This window comes from Onychostruthus taczanowskii, unplaced genomic scaffold (genome assembly GCF_017590055.1).
Source record: "Onychostruthus taczanowskii isolate IOZ18803 unplaced genomic scaffold, ASM1759005v1 scaffold45, whole genome shotgun sequence".
Taxonomy (NCBI): domain Eukaryota; kingdom Metazoa; phylum Chordata; class Aves; order Passeriformes; family Passeridae; genus Onychostruthus; species Onychostruthus taczanowskii.
Genome location: NW_024502014.1, coordinates 5,839,096 through 5,859,870, shown reverse-complemented (window position 1 = coordinate 5,859,870; position 20,775 = coordinate 5,839,096). Strand labels below are relative to the sequence as shown.

The 20,775-nt window shown below is 44.2% G+C and overlaps 1 protein-coding gene across 1 annotated transcript in view; it reads right to left on the bottom strand.

Annotated features, from left to right (window-relative positions):
• The window catches only part of EPHA4 (EPH receptor A4), a 105,135-nt gene extending 94,483 nt beyond the window's left edge, over positions 1-10,652 (bottom strand). The window contains exons 1-3 of the mRNA XM_041414409.1: positions 10,543-10,652; positions 9,550-9,617; positions 4,419-5,082 (exon numbers count right to left, since the gene is read on the bottom strand). Coding sequence (XP_041270343.1) covers positions 4,419-5,082; positions 9,550-9,617; positions 10,543-10,633 — 823 coding nt within the window. The 5' untranslated portion in view covers positions 10,634-10,652. The remainder of the gene's footprint in view (positions 1-4,418; positions 5,083-9,549; positions 9,618-10,542) is intronic.
• Between the last annotated feature and the right edge of the window lie 10,123 nt (positions 10,653-20,775).

Sequence of the window (20,775 nt, the reverse complement as noted above, 5' to 3'; positions counted from 1 at the left end):
TGACTTCAGAGGAGGCCGGGCAGGAGAAAAGCAATCGAGCTCCTGCAATAATATTTAAATGCAGATTTTGAAATCCACCAGGTGGTACAAGAAAATCACAGAGGGAGTAACCCTTGGAAGATCTATTGAGCTACATGAGAACATAACATAACCAAATCAGCAGAGAAGAGAAGCAACTAAATTTGGTTCAGACAGACTGTGTTTCAGTATCGCTCCCAGGCCCCGCCTGTAGCTTCCGTCTTCTCAGCTCCTTTTAAAACGTAACATGTTGAGTCTGTGCATTTTTTTCCCCTGCCAAAAATAATCAACCTGAAAAAAAATCCTCCTGAAATCTCAAATCTGCACAGTCTTAGTCACCCTTCTGATCACCCTTTTGTGCAGACAGACTGCACATCAGTGCTATTTTGACAAAAAAAGTTATCTCTGACTAAAATGTTAAAGTACACACAAATTACATTTCTTCCCCACCCTTAAAAAACCCATCACCCAAGAATCTTATCACAGAAAAACATATAATTAGACTGTACACTTCTGATGCAAACTGGACTGCTGCTTTCAATGATCACAGCCACTCTTCAAAGCCTCCAAGATTAAAAGAATCTTATCACTCAAATTATTACTTCTTAGGGGTGCTCTTATCAAAGTTTGAAGGAAAATTCTAAAAACAGCAGTGATATGAAACCAGGACTGAGCCATATTTTAAATGACACTGGATTTTCTGCCAATTGGCCAATTCACAACTCAGAAAAAGCAAGTGTAGATGAAGACAAAGCTGTTGGCTCTCATAACCTTTACAATATCACAGTAAAAATCTCAACTGTCTCACATATTTATACTAAATGGCAGGTCTAAAATTGAGATTTGTAATTTCACAGCATCAAAATCATCACAGATGGCTACAGTCTATTGCTTCTTTAATCTGTCTTTTCTCCCTTCCTGCTTGTTTTCCCCCCCTCCTCCTCTGAGTTAGAAAGATACGTGTTTTATCATAAGGAAATCATAACTAAATCCAAACCACATTTTAATAATGTGTAACAAAACAATTTACATAACAATGATGTCTACAAGTGAAGTTTAAAATTACTTTATGTCTCAGCTTTGCCCTAAAGCACTAATTGCCTTAGCCTTGAGATGTGCCACTATTTGGGAGAGTCATCTTCCATCAACAATATTCCACATTCATATTCTCCTAAATGGATAGCCACTAACACAGAACATTTGAAGGAGAGTTAACAGTAGTAGAAACAGTAAATTGGAAATTTTTTGGCATCTAATTTACAGCTACAAGTTAATTTGCAAGCAAAGAATCAGAGCTCACCTAAAATTTTTACATATCAGGACCAATTCTGCAGAAATGCCACCATGATACACCTGTGAAGCTTCCCAAATAAACATGGATTTAGTACTTAGCTCCTTTTCCTTCCTGTCCCAGGTTTTTTTATATATACATACACACACACTTATGGATGTTCAGTAAGACAATCATCATCATCAATAAAATGAACTGGGAAAAAATAAAGCAGTCAGAGAAAGGACAGCTTCTTGTCACATTCAAACACCTCCATACCACCGACACAAATTTTTAAAAATCCCATTTGAGGTCAGAAAGTCATTAACTCCCACTACAAGAACTTCAGATGTGAAAAGGCTTTCCATTATGCTTCCCACACACACATCAGAAATTAGGCAAAAGAATCTCAAGGAAAACGTATTCTTTAAAAACTGGGAGGATGAGTGAACTTGAAGCAGCTTGCAGGACAGGCCAAGGGCCAGCTGGTCTGTCCCTGTGGCAGGGAGCAGCTCCCAGGAGAGGACAAGGAGCTCCAACACAGACTGGGGATCTCCCAACAAGTGCAAAGCCCCAGTCCACTGGCCCAAACTATTCCTGCCTACTGAGCTTTTGTTAAACATTTAAGATCTTAATCAATCCTCACTCTGACCCTGGGATCACAGGGGAAGATGGATGAGGAAACGGACAACCTCTGACCTCTCGTTGTATTTGTCCTGCCACAGTCAACCTATTGAAAAACAATTGAGGTGGAACCTGCTCACCAGCTCCTGTGCCCAGACCAGAGCCCTTTCACAGCTTTTCCCAAACTCAAAGTCTCTTCCCCTGCCCCCAGCCCTCTATATCAAAACCACAGGAATCCTCCTCACTTCATCCTCCTCCTCCCCTCCAAAAACCTGTCAGAGCAGAACATTAGCTAAACGATTAAGTTAAGAGTGGAAAGAAAAGGGGAAACCTCATTCAGTAGTGTCAAAGGCCAAACTGCTTTAACAGCCTCAGTGGAAACTGGAGAGAAGCTGCACAGTTCTGGTGAGCTTCATGAATTCATCAGGAGGAGCTTCCCAGTTAACTGTTCTGGCTGGAGAATGGCAAATGCGAGAAAAGGAAACCACAAGTAACAGCTGATGAAATGGGTTTAGCACTTTCAATTATGTGCTGGCTCGAACACTCTCAAAATGACTAGCACAGGCCAACTTCACTCTGGAGAGCCCAAGAGACAGAACATTTCTAACACCTTTGTCAATATGGCATCACCTGATCTCCCTTTTAATTGGGAAATGGAGAATTGGGTTTCCTGAGCCCAAACGTCCCCAGATGCAGCTGAGAGCCTTTAGGTAAGCTGACAGTCATCCCCAAGGTCTAGTCCAACACTACAAAAATGAACATAAAAAGCATGCCACTATAACCACTGCCCATCAGCAAAACCTCAAGAGATTTCCCCCAAACAACACAAGATTTGTTGGACAATTAGCTCACCACATCTGGGCCACTGACACTGAAAAATGGATGATCTGTGTCAGTCAGAGTGACCCAGTACTGACCTAGTAGGCTTTAGGAGAAAGTGGAATCATCTCCATGCAATAAACCAATAAATGCTTCCCCACTTCGCTTCCTCCTCTCACAGCCCAGGCTGGTAAGGTGTCAGGAAGCTGTGAGAGACTAACAGCATCTCTCCAGCCACCAATGGCTCCCCCAGCAGCACCCAGGCAGTGCCACAGGTTCACACTCTTGGTGACAAACAGGCTTTTGAGTTTCCATCTCACAGGATGGAAAAACCAACAAGAAAAACCAGCATTTTACCCCAGACAGGATGCCCTGTCATTGTGCAGCTCATCTTTCAGTCCTCTGTAATTTCAGCCTATGGCAGTTTTGTTGCCACAATGACACATTAAGCTTCTGTCATAAAGCAAAAACTCAGGAAATTAAGGCTGAAGTTCACACATAGCAGTTCTTTCCTATCAAAATATAATTTTAATGCGTAATAATGAATTTCATATTGACTGTAAATTAGCATTTAAAATAAATCAACTAGAACATTCAAAAGACACCATTCTCTCAGGAGTCCATCACAAAAGCAGCCAGTTACTTGCTTTGCTAACTTGTTCTCAGTCTCAAGATGATAAAAATGCTCTAGTAAAAAACACACCAGGAAGATGAGGCAACTGATTCCAAAGAACCTTTTCTAAAAACACGGCTCCAAATCCCTGAAGGAGCAAAGCACCTTCAATTCAGCACCCAGCAAAATTAAGCTCACTGACCTGTGCAAGAAACCATTTAAGTTTGATCTTAATTTATGCTTACATGAGCAAGACTTTCAAAGCAGAGGCTGAAGATATTTTATTTATAAACTGTCTTCTCTCCTTCCCTAACCTTCTACAGCTTCTTTATCCAGAAAAGGAAGGCGAAGAGAATACAGGTATTGAGGTTTTTTCTTTTAGGCAAATCTGTCTTTTATACAAACTTTAATCCCTAATTCTGCAGCACACAGGATAGTGTGTGTGTGTGGGAGGGTGGGGTGGAGACTTTTAGCATTTCTAAGAGTATCCTAGCACCTCTATTATTTAACTGACAATAGAGACTCTCTGAGAAATGAAAATATTTAACAAAGGCAGCAGTGTCAAATATCAAAGGGTATTTAGTGCTAAAAATTTGCGACAAGTAAAACACCAAAGATTTCCACTTCCTAAAGTGGGAAAGTAATTCAGCTAAAACTCCTGTCCTGCCTCCCAGACTGGTTCTTAACCTACTGCATTATCCAAAGTCAACTTTGCCAGAATTTCCCGTGTTTAACAAAGTTCTCTTAAAAGATTTGTCTCTTCAAACAATGGTAGCTCAACTGCACTGCTTTGCAGTCATCCACATTTTGGTGACTATCACAAGCCAAATCAAATTTAGGCATCTGCTAGAAAATGTGTTTCACCTTCTGCCTATTACAGCAGTATCATTTGTTTTGCATTATATAATTCTTAGCCTTGCCACCTGGAGATATTGGACTTCTTCATTAAACCCCTCTGTCCCACCACATCCCACAGGGCTGCTAATCACTGGCTTTAGTCCATTTACTCTCATCTCTGATTCAATTATGCATTCCACTAAGCCCTAATGAACACTACAATATGGCTCATCCTACCTTGGCATTCTCCATTGCGCTCCTCGTAGCCAGCATTGCACAAGCAGTTGCCAATGGGCACCAGCCATTCGCCATCTGCCCCACAGTACATTTTTGGCACATCCTTCTCTTCCGAGTTGTTGACACAGGAGCCACGGACCTCCACCAGAGAGGAGGTGTCAGCCCCAGTAATGGTGTCTGGAAACTGCGCCAGGTTCCGAACCGTCAGCGGGCACTTCTTGTAGAACACACGGACAGAGACCAAAGCAATGCAGGCACCGACGTCCTGGAAAGCCAAATAAAACCCCTTCTTGCTGAGCGGTCCCACATCCCGGATCTCTGTATTCAGCTTCATGATCCTGTCGCCAATGTCCACCTGGGTGAAGCTCTCATCAGCAGCAATGGTGTCGATCTTGGCAAACTGGCTCTCGCGAATGAAACGCTCTTTGTCGTTGTTGGATTCGTAGTAATAAAGGTTGAAAGTCTCCTTGCAAGTTCCCATGACGCCCGGCAGGCTGTTGCAGTCTCTGAGCGTGAACTTGATTTCAATATAAACCCTCTGAGCCCCCTCTCGGGGAATCCAATCAGTTCGTAACCAATTGTTCTGACTGGGCTCCATCACGTTGCAGACTTGATAGGTGCGGATAGGAGTGTTCTTCTCATCCATGATGCTCACTTCCTCCCACTGCAGTGAGGAAAAGGGGGAGAACAACACATCAGTATTAAAAGGAACAACAGAGCTTCACAACAAACAACATGCACTTGTTCCATTATGGGGAAACAAACAAACAGACCAAAAAACAACCCAGCAGACCAAGCCATAGCCAGGACTTCAACCACTTGGACATTAAAGGAAGCATCTGTTCAGGAGAAACAAATTCCAAATCCCTCATGCCTCGAAGAACAAGCATGTGCTTTAAGGGCCCTCTGAACCAATCCAAGTACACTCCCTCGACTGACTAGGTTTATTTGCAGTATGGTTCAGTCCATAGAACACTGCCTGGAGCAGGGCTACACACAGAACTTCACAGAGCAGCACTGCCCTGCAGTGTTCTCTACAGCAAGTATCTCATGGACCCTGCCTTGCACCTGGGAATATCCAACAGGTGACACAGCACAACTTAGTCACATGCAGTGTTTTCTCTACAGCAAGTATCTCATGGACCCTGCCTTGCACCTGGGAATATCCAACCGGTGACACAGCAGAGAGGCTGACAGCCACATTTCAGGCATCGCTACCGCTTATTTTCAAAATTCTCCAGCCATCTCTTATTAGTTCTCTTAGCTGCCAACTTTCCAGGGCTACCAACTTTTCTCTAAGCTGCTACTTTCCTGGGCTACCAATATCCCAGCCAGGCTCAGTAAACTGCTTTGGAGCTGGGCAGAAATAGCTGTCTACAAGGAACTGGGTCCTTGACTTGGGTAGCTCTTAGAGAAGGAAAAACAGGTAAAGAGACAACATTATCAGTCTACCAGCAACATCACCATAACTTTGTTATCCAAATAGAGTTTCTTACTAGTGGGAAGGTAAAAAAAGGAGAAATACTACACATTTTTTCTGGAGGAAATGTCAGGGAACAGCTAAATTCATATTACAGGGAACAGCTAAATTCATATTATCAAAATCCCAAAAGGGTTAGCAGAGAGGGAAAGTGCTGAAAGATAAGGATAGCAGCATTCTTCAGAATTGTTACACCCCTCAAATCAAGTTCAGGCATCTTCAGAAGTGCCAACCAGGCAGCATGATTATGAAACAACAACAACATGTGTAATCCAGGGTGGGTATGGAAGGAGGAGATCAGGAGTTCAGCAGAATGAATTCAGAAAAGGAAAGCACACATATTCAACAGTTCAGAAAAAAAATGGTCAAAAGTATTGTCATAGACAGAAGAAAGTTTATCACAGTGCTGCACTGGCAGGTAGAGAAAGGAAAGTAGGGGCGTTAGGAAAAGAAATGTCTCCAGAAAATAAAACCAGCAGAACCATAGCACTTCAAGTTTATATTATTCAATTCATCCTTCCCTATAACAATATTAGATAATGATATGCTGACTAGGTTTGCGAGCTATACAATGAAGCATATAAAATTATCCTTAGAAAACAGTAATGACTTTAAAGAGACTTCTCAGAAGTGCTTTTCAAAACTACTGAAGCCACAGCTTTGATAAACAGAAGCCTTCTTAAGATGAAGGGGCTTCTTGTATAATATCCTGCATTCTTCTCACAAGGATTGCTCTTATGCAAGTGATTTTTACTTAAAAAGCTTCCAGCTTAGCTGAATCCGTTTATAGAATGACAGCAGTTAGCACCATGAGTCACTAGGAGCAGAAAGAATAATATTTTATTTGCTGCCTAGAGATAACTGCAAGTTAAAATGAAGGAGGGGGGAAATCAATACTCAGCATGTCACTCCTTTCCAGAGAAAAGGAAGAAATAAATCTTAAAAAGCCATCTATCAATGTAAAGTGTAACATGTTGTTAGTAAGAAGACAGACTTGTTTAATTTAGAGCACCACAGAGCTAGTGCACTGTTACAATGTTGCCTTTATGATCCATCAATTTCCATTCTGCTTATCTTCAGATTGCCTATGCTACCAATATTGTGTGTGGTACAAGAGAAAGGAAGAAGCAGAGGGAAATAATACTTGTTGATGGGATTTCCTTTAGTGCATTTACACAATGGAGGATGCTGCTAGAGGATTCAATAGCAAGACCGCTGAGGTCAACAGACACACAGCAACTGAATTCAGCAAGTTTTGGATCGTGCTCTCAACACACCCATCTGCTGACCAACACACAGATGTACAGAGCTGGGCTGCTTACTCCATTAACACAAATGCAAAACAAACCCAAGTGCATCTTTCTGACAGAGCTGAAAATAACTACAGCCCAAACTGTCCAGCCGCTGTAAATGACTTGTGACTCTACGTATGTGGTCAAAGCTGTAACTTTTTGCTTTCAAGCTGAAATTAAATTTTATAATTCAGCTCTTCCCACAGTTTAATGATGCAGATTAAAACATTCTGGGCACAAAACCTGCTTTTCAACTGTGAAATGCAAGAGTAAATCATTAATTACATTTATAATGCAATTCATTAATTCCTCTGGGGCTACTATATGGCTAGTCACTGCTAAATGACTAAATCTTTATCTCCAGCCCTTCTTGTCCACGCAATCCTCACACCCCAGGAACGGTGTGGCTCAGATCTAGAAAAATACCTTTTTTTTAATGGACAATAAAGTATACACAGTTAAAGAAAAACACTAAAGGACAAATTCTTCCCAGGAAGAAAAAGGAGTTTGTTTCTGCTGCTTGAAATAAATCTGCAGCATATGAAGTAAAGTAAATGCTTTCCAAGCACTATCTCAGAAACAGACCATGTACTCTTAAATTTTTCACTACAGGCTTAAAAATAGAACACACATATGTAGGTTTAGTGAAACGAGTCACGTCCACAATAAGAGCACACATTTTTCCTTCTCAAGCTTGCATGGCGCTTTCAGAAAAAGCATGTGGGGAAAGGGGGAATCCAACAGCCATTAATAATACACAGCTGTCCTCTGATCATTGATTCCACTGCCGACTTATTAAAACTTGTATTTTAGGTTCTGTTGGAATATACAGTGTAGATATCCCTTGGAGAGGTGTCCGAAAGACCCCGTCTCATTAAGCGACATTTCCAGGGGTCGGGATTAACACGGGAGCCCGGCTCTCCCCGAGATAGAGCTGTGCCTTTCCACTCTGTCAAAAGATGAGGGCAATTGCCTGCAATCAGCGCTGAACGTGCACCGTGGGCGCTGCCAGAGGCCTGCCAATCACATCCCCACTCTCTGAAAAAGCGAGTTTCGGGGACAGCACAGTGTGCTCAGGCGGAGCACAAGGCAGGACTGTAGTCAAGTTCACCCAGAACAACAATGGGGGAGCAAAACAATCCCCCATTCTCCCATGTTATGGTTATTCACAGCTTATGCATAATGCATCACCAGCCACGGCAGCCTCGGATTCCTTCCGCTCACTGCTGTTTCCTTAGCTCTGCTTCTTCTAATTACGAGCGGGAACGCACACACAAAAAAAAAGTAAATTTGTAGGTTCCTGAAGAATCCAGTGCTTTGTTGTGCACAGGTCCTGATCTTTCAGCATTTTCCTCTTTCAAACACTTTGACTTAGTTACTTCTGCTTAAGGATTCCAAGCTGCTTTTACTCCTTTAATATTAAAAGGATTTGAGATTTTTTTTTTTTTACATTCACGTTTAGTGCGCATTGCTGGCATTTTTACTTAATTTGTTCATATGAAGAAAGAAAAAGCCTTTCTAATTGTTTATTAAAAGAAAGTCCCATGAAGTACAGTCTCCTCCAGATCCCAACAATCCCAGAGTCCAACATTCGAAGGAGTTTCCCAGAGAGGCACTGGGCACCCTGTAGGTCAGGGTAGAGATGAGGGAGCAGCAAGGAACATCCAAAAATGTAAAGCTAAACCAAAAATTAAAGCTACCTCGTGTGCAGCTCTCTAAGCAAAGGGACTCTAAGCCCAGCAATGAACCTCTTAACGTCATCACATCACCACTGGGCAGTGCATTCGAGCAGCCCTCTGCTCAATAAGATAATTGTAAAAGTGCATAAAAACAAACTCCAAGGAATCACAGTCAAGAACTGGGTGCTCAGTTTATCTGTTCAGAAACCAAAACACACGATGTTTACACCCTGAAACAGGACAACTGTCCCATCACAACAAAAGGTCTGTCGTGTATATTGATCCCCACTCCTTCATCCAAAAATAGAACAGCAATTGCCCTGAACATCTCCCAGCCGAGACAGTCCACAGATAAAATAATAGCAGTCACGAATGCCAGTTCAGTCGGCAGATCACATTTCTTGTTGGTATTTCAGTTTTAAATAGGCATCTAAGCCCATGCCTCAACCAATCTCTTAATTCTGAAACCTCTTTTCTGCCCTTTTGGTTTCCACTTATTCCATGACAGAACTATCCAAAGGGAGTATAGAGTTTCTCCAACAAAGAGTAATTCACTTGGTAAGCCAGGGAAGAAATCTGACCTCCTCACCACAATCAACAATAATCGAGCCATTAGGACTCTCTGAAAGTTACTAATCACACCCTTTACCCTTTTGATCAGATAGCGGTTTAAAACTTACCCCTCCTTCCAGGGGACTTGCTATCCACCCCAGTTCTCCCTGAACTGATCTGGAATCCAGCAAGGTAACTGCAGAAAGGTACAAATAAAAGAGATTAAATTCCAGCTGCCAAAAGGCAATACTAAAATAAATGGTTTACCTGAACGTTTCCATATGTGCGGAGCACATCGCATCCACCTTCCACTTGAAACGAAATGTTATTTCCGAACGCGCCAATATCTTAGAAACACTTCGAAACTCTCACAGAGAGAAACATACATGGCTTGTTCGTTTCCCGGCGCACTGGAGCCGCTCGGGCCGCGGGGGCAGCGGCGGAGTCCCGGCACACCTGCGAGACACCGGCGCGCCTCTCGCAGCGCTGCCCCGGCGCTGGGCACCGCACCGCCTGCCGCCCGGGACTGCGCCCGCACGCCAGCGCTGGGCTCAAAGAGGGTACCGAGACCCCGGGAGCGCGGCTAGGCACCGAGAGATCGGGCACGGGCTCCCGAGGGACCGGCGCCGCACGCCCACAGCGCGGGACGGCCGCGGGCTTCTCCCGCGGAGCCGCCGCCGGACCGTCCCGCAGAACGGGCTGAACCGGGGCCCCGGGGAACGGCGCGGAGCCGCCGAGCGCTCCCGGGAGAACCGGTTTCATGAGCCGCCCTCCCATCCGGGGCCGCCCCGGCGCCGCTGGCGGGAGCGCTGCGGTTCGGCGGCCCGGCCGGGGCAGCGGGGGCCGCTCGGGGCAGGCGGCCGCTCCGCTCCGCCCCGCGACACCTGTGCCGGCACCGCGGGCGGCCCCGGCAGCGCCGCTCGGACAGGTCCGCGGCAGCCGGACGGGCGGCGAGCGGCAGCGCGGGGCAAGCGCCGTCCCGGCGGCGAGAGGAGCGGAGCGGCGGGGAGGGGACGGGACGGGACGGAACGGGACAGCACCGCTGCCCGCCCGGGGACACCGAACTTCGCCCCCGGCGCCCCGCCGGGAAAACGCGCAGCCCGGCCGCCGGCAAGCCTCACCTTCGTTGGCGGGATAGACCCGAGAGCCGGTGACGGCGCCGCAGACGCCGACGAGGAGCGGGAGGAGGGCGCAGATCGGGACCCCGGCCATGCCGCCGCCGCGCTCCGGCCGCGCTATCCCAGCGGAATAACTGCCTACATGGGGCGCGCGGCGCGCGCTAGACATTGCCAAGGGGGCGGGGCCGGCCCGTCCGTCAGGTGCCCTCCGGCGGGGCCGTGAGGGAGCGCTGTGAGGGAGCGCTGCCCGAGCGGGCGGCCGCGGCCGGTGAGCGCTCCGCGGGGCTCTGCGACCTTAACACCGTCCGAACTGCGAAAGAGGATGGAAAAGGCAAAAAGGAGGAAAAACAAAGTTAGGAGAGGCAGAGCGCCGGGGGAGCCGCGGCCGCGGCGCGCAGACGGACCTGACCCGCGCCGAGCCCGCGGCGGCCGCGCGTCCCGGGAGCGTCCCGGGAGCCGCCGCCGCCCCGCCCGGCCCGGCCCGGCCCAGCGCCACCGTTGGGCAACAGCGCCACCTGGCGGGAGCAGCGGCTACCGCGGCACGGCTCCCCGGGGCCAGGCAGGGACGGACCGGGATGGACGGAGACGGACAAAAATGTGCAGGGATGGACAGAGATGTGCAGGGACGGACAGGGATGTACAGGGAAGGACAGGGATGTACAGGGACGGGCAGGGATGTGCAGGGATGTACAGGGATGGGCAGTGCGAGCGGCCGCTCTCAGCAGCGCTCCCCTCGTGAGCGGCAGAAGCCGGGCCCCGGCGCTCCCCGCGAAGGTGCCAATCGTTCACGCTTTTATGCACCGGGGCAGCGGCTGGGCGGGGCGGGCTGGAGGGAAAGCCGGGTTCGGAGCGATTCCCTCCGAACGCTAAGATCCATCGGGACGCACAAGCCCGTGCACATCCCCCTCGTCCACAGGCGTACACGGGACGCGTCCCCCCGAGCCGTGCCCGGGGACAGCGGAGTTGGCTGATGCCCTTAGGCTGTCCCCGGGATCCTGCGCTGTGCAGCCACAGCCGCGCTTTGCTCTGAACGCTCCGAGCACCTGACTTCTTCAATAATACTCTCTAAAAGCGCCTTGACAACAAAAGCGTAGTTTTTAGAAGCCCGCTAAGCCTTGGGTGGGTCAGGCAGCGTCAGTGGGCTGAGCACCGTCCTTGAGCAGCCCCCGGACCTGTCTGTCTGTCTGTCCGGCCGCCCCAGCCGCCTGCCGGGACCGGGGGAAGCCGAGCAGCTCCCCCGCTGCCCGCCCCGTGATGCTCCGTCCGTCGGCCGCTGTCGGTACCGCTCCCCGAGCCGTACCTCGGGGAGCTCCAGAGCCGGCGGTTCCCGCAGCGCGTCCCTCTTCGGCCGCCGCGGCCCCCGCGCTCCCACCCGCGGCTCTCGGCGCTGCCTCAGTTTCCCGCAGGTTCGGAGGCGGTAGCAGCCCCCTTGTCCCGTGGGCAGCTCCCTCGCTCCCGCGGCGCCCTCTCGGCACCCCCGGCGCTCCCCGCGGCACCCAGCTCCTTCCCCCGGCTGCGTCCCAGCGCCCCGGACTCGGGAATCGCACCCAGACGCTCCGGGGATTGTTCCTCCGTCTGGGCTAAAACAAATCCTTGCCAGAGTTAGCTGTAGCTTCCGCACAGAAGCCCTTCACAGGCTCGATTAGCTAAAAAAATATTTTGAATGCGGCTTAAAGTTTGACTAACAATTCTGTGCATCGGGGAACACGCCTGCTCAGAATCTGCTGTTTTCTCTTTAAATCACTCTACTTTTCCCCAAATCCAAATATCTCCGAAATATAATACTTACAAACACGCCCTTACTGCCACTTTTTTTCTTAAAACATAGAGTGTCTTTCACCTCGTTTAATTTCGGGTCAAGATCTTGGGAGGATGCATTATTTTGGCTCTTAAAAAGGTTTGGCAACACAGTATTTACAATGAGGTTCCTATTTCTGAGGCTCAGATTGTTTTCCTTAGCCTTGAACATTTCTTTTGGAGCTCCCACTGGCAAAACCTTAAAGATAACCCTGCAAAGATAGCTGGTGTGTTTTTCTCTTTCCGTTGAAAATAAATCTTTTAAGCGGCTGCTTGGATAATGGGAGTTAGAAAACAGTGTAGCACAGTCAATGCAACTGTTAAAACTTGTACTTCCTGACTTTAATTATCTACAAGAATTCTTGGCCTAATGAGAAGGAAGAAAAGGTTTAGTGCCTTTTTTATTATTTAGACAGAAATATAGGCAGTCCTCAAAACTATCTGAATGTTCTTTTTACATCTTTGATGCCTCTGACAGATCTACTACTAGTCAGGATAAACTTTATGGGAATGGTGAAGCATCAAAACGTCTTCTTTTTTTAATTAAAGTTATTTTTGTGGCAATGCCAGAAGAGTCAGTCGTCATTAAAAATATATAAAATGCTTTGAAACCTTAAAAATTTTTCTGTAATTTAATGCAACTTTAATTTGTTTTTAAAAAGTCACATAAAATAAACATAGACAATGTAAAAAGGGCCTGCAAATGTCATAAAAGAAAATGTTTGCAGTCCTACCAAAATGACTATATTTCGCCTCCAGTATGTGGGGCTTTTTTTAAGAAGTCTTGCCAAAATAATCACAATTTCCTTACTTTGTGTCATTTCAACGAATCCTAAAAGCCCAGCTTGGTTTTAACAGATGTCATTGATACTTGGACTAAATCCTGCTCTCGGCTTCAGCCAATAACTCCACCCTTCAACAAAGTATCTGACATCAAAATTTATGCCTTAAAATTTTGTTACAGCTGTTGGAGCTGTTACATTTGTCTTAAACGCCTGTTACCTGAGCAGCCTGCTCTGCTGCCAACCTGACAACTCATGTTATTGTAACTCACTATCAGGAGTGATTTGGCTTTGATGGGAACTAATCATGTTTGTACCATCATCAAGTTTACACCATTTAAACGGTCAATTTAATGCAGCTCAATAAAGCACAGCCAGCGTCTCTGGTATTTGTCTCAGAGTTTGGATTTGTCTCAGTTCCTCGGTGAAATTGTATTCACTTGCAGCAGACATTGTAATAATTATGACAGTGTGTTAAGTGTTTGATCCTGTCAGCTTCAGAGAGGTCAACCCCAGCCGAATTATTTAGAGATCAGGACTCAAATGGTACAGACAAACAGGCACATGAACACACAAACACAGACCCTCTGAGAAACTGTAAATCATCTTGAAAAGTAAAGATTGAAATATTGTTGTATTTCCTACTCACTCACAATTTGTTCTCCTCGTATTTTAAAGCACTGAGGGAATATATTAGTGTATAAATAATTGGGCACTGACACAAGGGCGTTGTCTTGGCTGTATCTCTGTAGTTAATATAATTTCTAGCAGAACACTGAATGGATATCAAATGTCTCACACACATGTATGCTTATACATACAAAGTTGCTTTATGTTTTTTCCAATCACAAACACAGCATTTGTAAGTTACATTAAGCCCCTGAAAGGGCTGTTATTTTGGATGAACATTCGGTTCTATTTTTATTTTATCTTTTCATTCTCCATTTTTCTATGTCCACCTACTCAGGCTCGTCCATCTCCCCAGAAGCTTTTTGCTGTCAGTCAAGTGACAACCTCAGTAGGAAGCTCTGTGTGTTCATGGGCCTCCTGAGGCCCAGCACTACATTTAGAAGGGGAAAAAAAAAAAAAAAAAAAAAAAAAAAAAGGAAAAAAAAAAGTAAAGGAAAAATAAGAAAGCAGTGGGGAGGAAGCAGAAGCTTTTCCTTTAGTATGCAATTCCACAGCCTGCAGGAAAAATTCACCCGTCTCCTCTGAAAAGCCTTTTCCTACAAAAATTCAATCCTATTTACTCCACACCCACACAACTTCCACACTACTTGGGTATTTGCAAAAGAGTATAAAATAACCCCAGGAAGTGTAAGACACACACAGAGTCTCATTGTCAAAGGAAATAATGCCCCAAAGGTGCACCTTTATCAGGCTTGGCACCAGACAGTCACTGCCGGCTCCTTCCCAGTACAAGTGCTCAGATGTGCCCAGCCTTTCCCTCTCTGGATTTACTGATTCTTTTTGGATCTGTGAGTATTAAACATTTGCCAGTAGATTACTTGACAAAATTTATTGCTAGCTATTCCAGAATAACAGCTTTTTATTTGATATGTGTAATATTTCATTCCTCAGGTCATGTTTGCTTTAGATGAAGTTGCAGGCTGTAATACAAAAAGCTGTAGCAGGAGAACATCTCCATGAAGGTAATATGCATTTCTATAAACATCAAGCTGGCAGAATGATTTTGTTTCAGCTGGGATTAGCAGGAGTTTTGCTGCTGACCTCAATAAGAAAAGGATCAGGTTTATAGCTCACTTGCAAATCCACTCTGCAAAAAAAGTGAGCTTTAGGCACTGTAGATTATTTACATTTCCTTTTGTTAATCGTGATCATCCTCACAAGGTTTTCCTATTCATTACTGCCTTGATGCTGATTACAGGACCTGTGACAGTGTCTTTATTCAGAGTAGGCACACGGCGTGACTTGACAATATACAGACAGACAGATGCATAGATTTTTTGCTTTTTCTAAGCAGCAGTGCTAAGGGAAACTAGAGAAGCGTAAGTGAAATGTAACAGGATTTTAATGACAATTGAAGGAGTATCTTTTATTATATTGGTCCTGGCAACACAAATCTCATAGTTAGTCTAAAATTTATAATATGCCATTACCAACTCCGTGAAAAGAAATCCTATCAGCAAACCTATTTACAAATCCAGGAGTGTTTACAATGCAGATTATGTTTCCTAAAATAAATAAACCTAAAAGGGCACTGGCAAAAGATGAAATCAGTATGGATGAAGCAGAGAAATAAATGCAGCAAAATGTCAGAGCAGGTATTACTGCTTTTCACGGAATGAGCAGATCAAACGTGAGCAGTGCAAGCTCCCACCTCTGCAGCAGAGGTGTCGGCTTAGCTCACCACAGCTCTCACCCTCAGCAAGGCTGGGGGCAAGCAGAGACCTGCAGGTTTTTCCTGTGAAAGTGTGACCAATAAACCAGAGCAAATAACTGTGTAAGGCTGTTTGCAGTGCACAGATGCTTGGCAACCTGCAGAGGAATGTGCCTGCCCACGTTTCCCTGAAAGGTTATTTAAAGCTGTGGAGGTTAACAGACACCTTAATTATTACAAACTGCTTTCGAATATCTCCCTTTTTGTGCTGCCTGTCCTCAGCAGCTGCGCTTCTTACTCAGGAGCATTTGGGAGCGGCGTCAGCTTCCAGAAATGAAAGGTTGGCGGGATGGTGATGTCGGCCTGGTTCGGGAGCAGTGCCAGTGGCAGGAGAGCTCTGGCAGGGCCAGGGCCACCAGCCAGAGGGGACATGCAGGGACAGCCTCCTCCCGAGGGCTCCGTGTGCCATCAGTAATGAAACCAACGCCAGCCCAAGAGCCTCTGCCAGAACGCACGGGGAATTGCTCCAGAGGAGCCTTAGCTGGATTGCAAAGGTAAAGCTGAAACTACAAACTGCATCCAGACTTCCTTAAAAGCACCCACACATTTTTCTGCACTGGGAAAAACAATCAGTCGGGCAGACTTGGATTTTGTCTGTCAAGATTCTGGCCTGTTCTAATGTTGAATTTTACCAGCAGCTTAGCTACTAAGCTTTAATATGTAGGCAGAATTGGGTCCTTCACGTGAAAACAGAATAAATCTAAAATTAATATAAATTAAAACAAAGTACTTCCCAGATTTTTTTTTTCATACTGGAATTTTAGGTTTCCTGCCATAATTTACTACAGGTATTGCTAAAAAAAATAAAGCATTACTTTAATTGCACCAGTAAAATTTCAGTATAAACAAAGATAATTAATGTGCAAAAATCTTTGAATTGTCTTTTTTTGTAAAACTGTCAACAGAATAGAGTGTCAGAGCTCTAATTCATTTTTATTCTGTGTTAGACACAGCGATCTTTTCAGAGATTATTTATGCAATGATGGTACCAATCAAACTGCATCAGAGACAGGTTCCCTACAGAGCACTGAAGCTTTCTGGCACTTCTAATAGAGTGTAAATTCTGATTAACTCAGTTTAAACCATCCTATCTGAGATGGTCCACCCATTATTATGAACAAAAATATTGGCAACCATATAGGAGAAAACTGTGTAAAGTAAGAAAAAATACCAACTCTCCCTTCTTTTCTAATGTGTGCTATTTTTAATAGGAGGGCAGACCCTTTGTCCTTCTTTACAATAAAATAAAAAATCGTTGCTTTTTGTTCCACAAAGTGGAAAGTATTTGTACTTTTTTTTTTTTTTTTTTTCCTATGCATGCAGGCATGACTGATTCATTTTTTGTCTTTTTTTTTTTTTTTTTTTTTTTTTTTCTATGCATGCAGGCATGACTGATACATTCACAGGACAGGAGAAAGATGAATTTTGTGAGCTCACCTCTGGGAGAAGAGCTCTGCTCCAAGTTCTGCACAGACCTCCTGGAACAGCCACTGGCAGCAACACTTCTGAAGCTGGATGTATGTGATTGCCCATGCTAAAACAGTGATGCTAAATAAGCATCAAGTCAGAGAGATCTGTAGGCATCCAGTGCCTGTTGTGCCATCCTTGCCAAGAAAATGGAGACGTGCAGTTCCTTGTGGTAACATCTGCCAGGAAGTGTGGAACTCGTGGTCTAGAAGTTGGCCAGCCTTTAAGTAATGGTGAGCTTCAGACTCAGGATCTCAAGCATTGCCTGTGTTTCTCTGTCCTGATTTCAGATACATTGTAGATACAAAAGAATGATTGTTTATCAGCTAAGAAACCACTTGTCCTATTTTAGGGAACCACTAACTGGAAGAAGTGAGTATATGTACATGTGTGTGCTCTAGTTCACTATTTGCACTGATTTTGTAGCAGAATACTGCAAATTCTGGGTTTACTTCATGTAGGCGAAATAATAGGCACAGAGAAGAAAAACTGCAAGGACAATGGAAAAAAAAAAAAAAAAAAAAAAAAAACAAACCAAAACCCCAGCCTTCCCTTTTTTATTAGAAAATTAGCAGCCATTGTTTTCCTCAGTGCTGTCACTGATACTGGAAGAGTTCAGAGAATAAGGTAATTTGTTGTGCTGGGCCATGCTGCCAGAGTATTTCCTTGTTCTCTTTTTATTTATACCCATCTTCTGTGTCTTGTCATGCACTGGGATATTCTTGTACAGCTTTTAGCACAACCAGACCTCAAATCCACTCTCAAGGAGCTGGACATCACTGTTGCATTAGGACAAAAGATGTTCACAGGTCTTATACCTGCATTACACCTTTCACAGGAATCAATCTCATTTTAAGAATTTTTAAATTTCTGACATGTAAATCAGTTCCTCCTATTTCCTACACCAAAGGCACCGCAAACAATTTTTCTCCAGCTGCAAACACTCTTTGTGTGTCCCATTTCCCTCTGAGATTTCCTTCAGCAGTAACCATCTCATTCCCTTAATGAAAGTCAGACCTAAACCCTGAGCATATTTTCTTGTAAGCAGATCAGTAGCAACAATAAAGAGAAGGGAATCTTTCTGAATTCTACCTTAATTCTACCTCTACATCTCCTTGAATTCTACCTTAAGGCCAGATTTCCATTAGAAATTACTCATTGGTGTTTTACTGAGACTGTCAATTGTAAGACTTTCCTGACATGTATGCAGTTGATATTTCCTGTGATATTTTTTTCCCAATGAAGTCTTCTTGCAGTATTCTGAGGTAAATAGCAAAAATATTAAGTTTGGGGAGAAATGTGCAACAACTACAGCTTTTACAGACACAAAAATGCCACCCCTTCAGCTACCTCCCATGCCCGCTCACCATTACTAATCCTTATTCACACTACCACACTGGCCACAGTTTCCAATGCAGACCAAAATTAGTAGTGGAAAACTTGCTTGCCTTTCTTGAACAATGGGTTCAATTCTAAGAGAGAGTGTGACTAACTGTTTGCCTTGACCCATTGTGATCCCTTGTCCCCCTTTTCCAGGGCTTGCACAGGACCAGGAAAACAGCAAACAGTCATTTGCAGTGTGTTGAAAACAAAAGGAAAGGATTCTTGGTCATTTTTTTGTCCTTTCCCTTCTGCACAAAAGGAACACCCATAGCAAAATTTATGGGTTTTCTTCCATTGATTACGATCTGAAACTTTCATCAAAATATATATTTGGGAGAAATCAAGTAAAAGAAAATACAGATTTGTTTGAGTTTCACACACATCCACACCCCAATCCAAAATATCAAAAAATGCCAGCAAGATACTCAAACAAAGAGCTGTAAAAGTAAAACAGATTCCCAGTGGTGACATCTGTTAGTATAAGGATTATTCAAACATCTCTAGAGTTTTTCAAAGAAATGCCAGAATGGCTTCCTACCAAAAGGCAGCTCAGTCTAATATCCTCCTTAGCTGATCTACATACAAACCATGTCTCTATATTTTATTTTTGTTTGGCACTAGAAAGCCCACATGTTTGTCTTGACATGGAAATAAAAGCAATTCAAAGGGAATCTGAAAATGTATATACTGGGAAATCAGCTTAAACTGACCTTGGGATTAGAGAATTATCTTTTTGTGAAGCTGAGCACAATTGTCAATGCACGGTTTGGTAAGAAACACATTTCTTCTGAAAGCAACTTTATCATCTAGTGCAAGACAGTTTCAATTGAAGAGGACAGCAGCATGATAAGGTAGTCTGTAAAGAAATATTTTCAGTATATTTTTCATACATTTTTTTTTACCAATGAACACAAACGGGCATGCAAATGTGCAAAACCTGAATAAACATGCTGCCAAGCACGTGGATGGAAGGCAAAACCAAAAGGACCCACTGGAAACTGTGCTGTGAACAAAACAGAGGCCATAAAGCCACTCCAGAGCTGTCCCAGACGCGGCGTTCTCCATTCTCCTCAAACTTCTCAGGTGGCAGAGGTACACACACAGCCTCATGGAGAGAGTTCTGGGCAAGCTGGGGCACACTCCCTTCGTGTCAGTGTCAGAAGTCCCAGAGCAGTGGAATTGCACCAGGAATGACGTGAAGTGTGACGTCAGCAGCTCCACACCCCACGTGGAAATAAATACCTGATGGCTTCGTCACACTGGGAAGGACCTAGAACTCATAAACTGATGGATAAAATTTACCTGAGAACTGCAACAATATTTATAGCATTGAGAATGAACACATTGGAACTTGAAGTTTCCAAAACTTGGGCATAGAAACTTAATTTGGGAGACATTTACCAATCTACCAATGAAATCAAATATAAGAAGACAGCATTTAGCCTGATTCCAGTGCATGGTGTTTGTAAGTGCTAATGATTTCTTTCTCCTTTAATTAAAATTCCCTTTAAAGTGTTCTCTAAATAAAACATTGCTTAAAATGCATCTGCTTCAGAGTCTATCACTCACACTAAGCTTTCAGAAAAAAATTGTCACAACTTAAAAGGCTCTATAGGATATTTAGACTAGAGTTATCTCACAACATGTTCTCTGGCTGCTCTGTTATTTGAGCTCTAAATGTTAAACACGTGAAAGCAACATAAAAGGATCTTCCCTTTAAAGCACATTTTCCAAATTCTCTCTATCTGTTATTTAGAACCCCATAAAGATCTGTGTGTGTCTACCCATCTGCAACCACATTTATTTTTGCATGTTTTTGAGTGCATATCTCTCAGTGTCATAAGGTCTTCATAAATAAATCAACCTACTTAGATCTGCATGCTTTGAATAACAAGTCAGCCACCAGCAGATGGATACATTTTTAATTAGGTAAGCAGTCAATGCCTGTTGGTTTGAAAACTCTCTTGTTTCTCTTAAAAAGACGGAAACTAACCAAATTAAATCCAAAATTGCAGTGGGACAGCATAGTGGTTTTAATCTGCATGTAGCTGCAAATCGGCTTAGGTCCCAGCCTGTGAGACAGCTTGAACAAATGCAATATTTTATATCAAGCAAACCTCAAAGTGAAATATTTAAGGATCTTGCAAGAATACATTGTAAACAGTATGTATTTTTCAATAACACATGCGGTTACTTATGCAATCTTCTCACTTGAGCAAGACTCTGATCTTAATTCATTTACTGTGTTGCCTTTGCAATCTCTCAAGCAAAATATTTTTAAGCAGCAACTTTTAATTTACATAATCAGACATACTCTCCCAAATAACATGGAAGAAACTCAGCATTAACAACATCTTGTACCGCTTAAATAATCCATGAAAAGAAACTTCATCAGTTCCAGTTAAC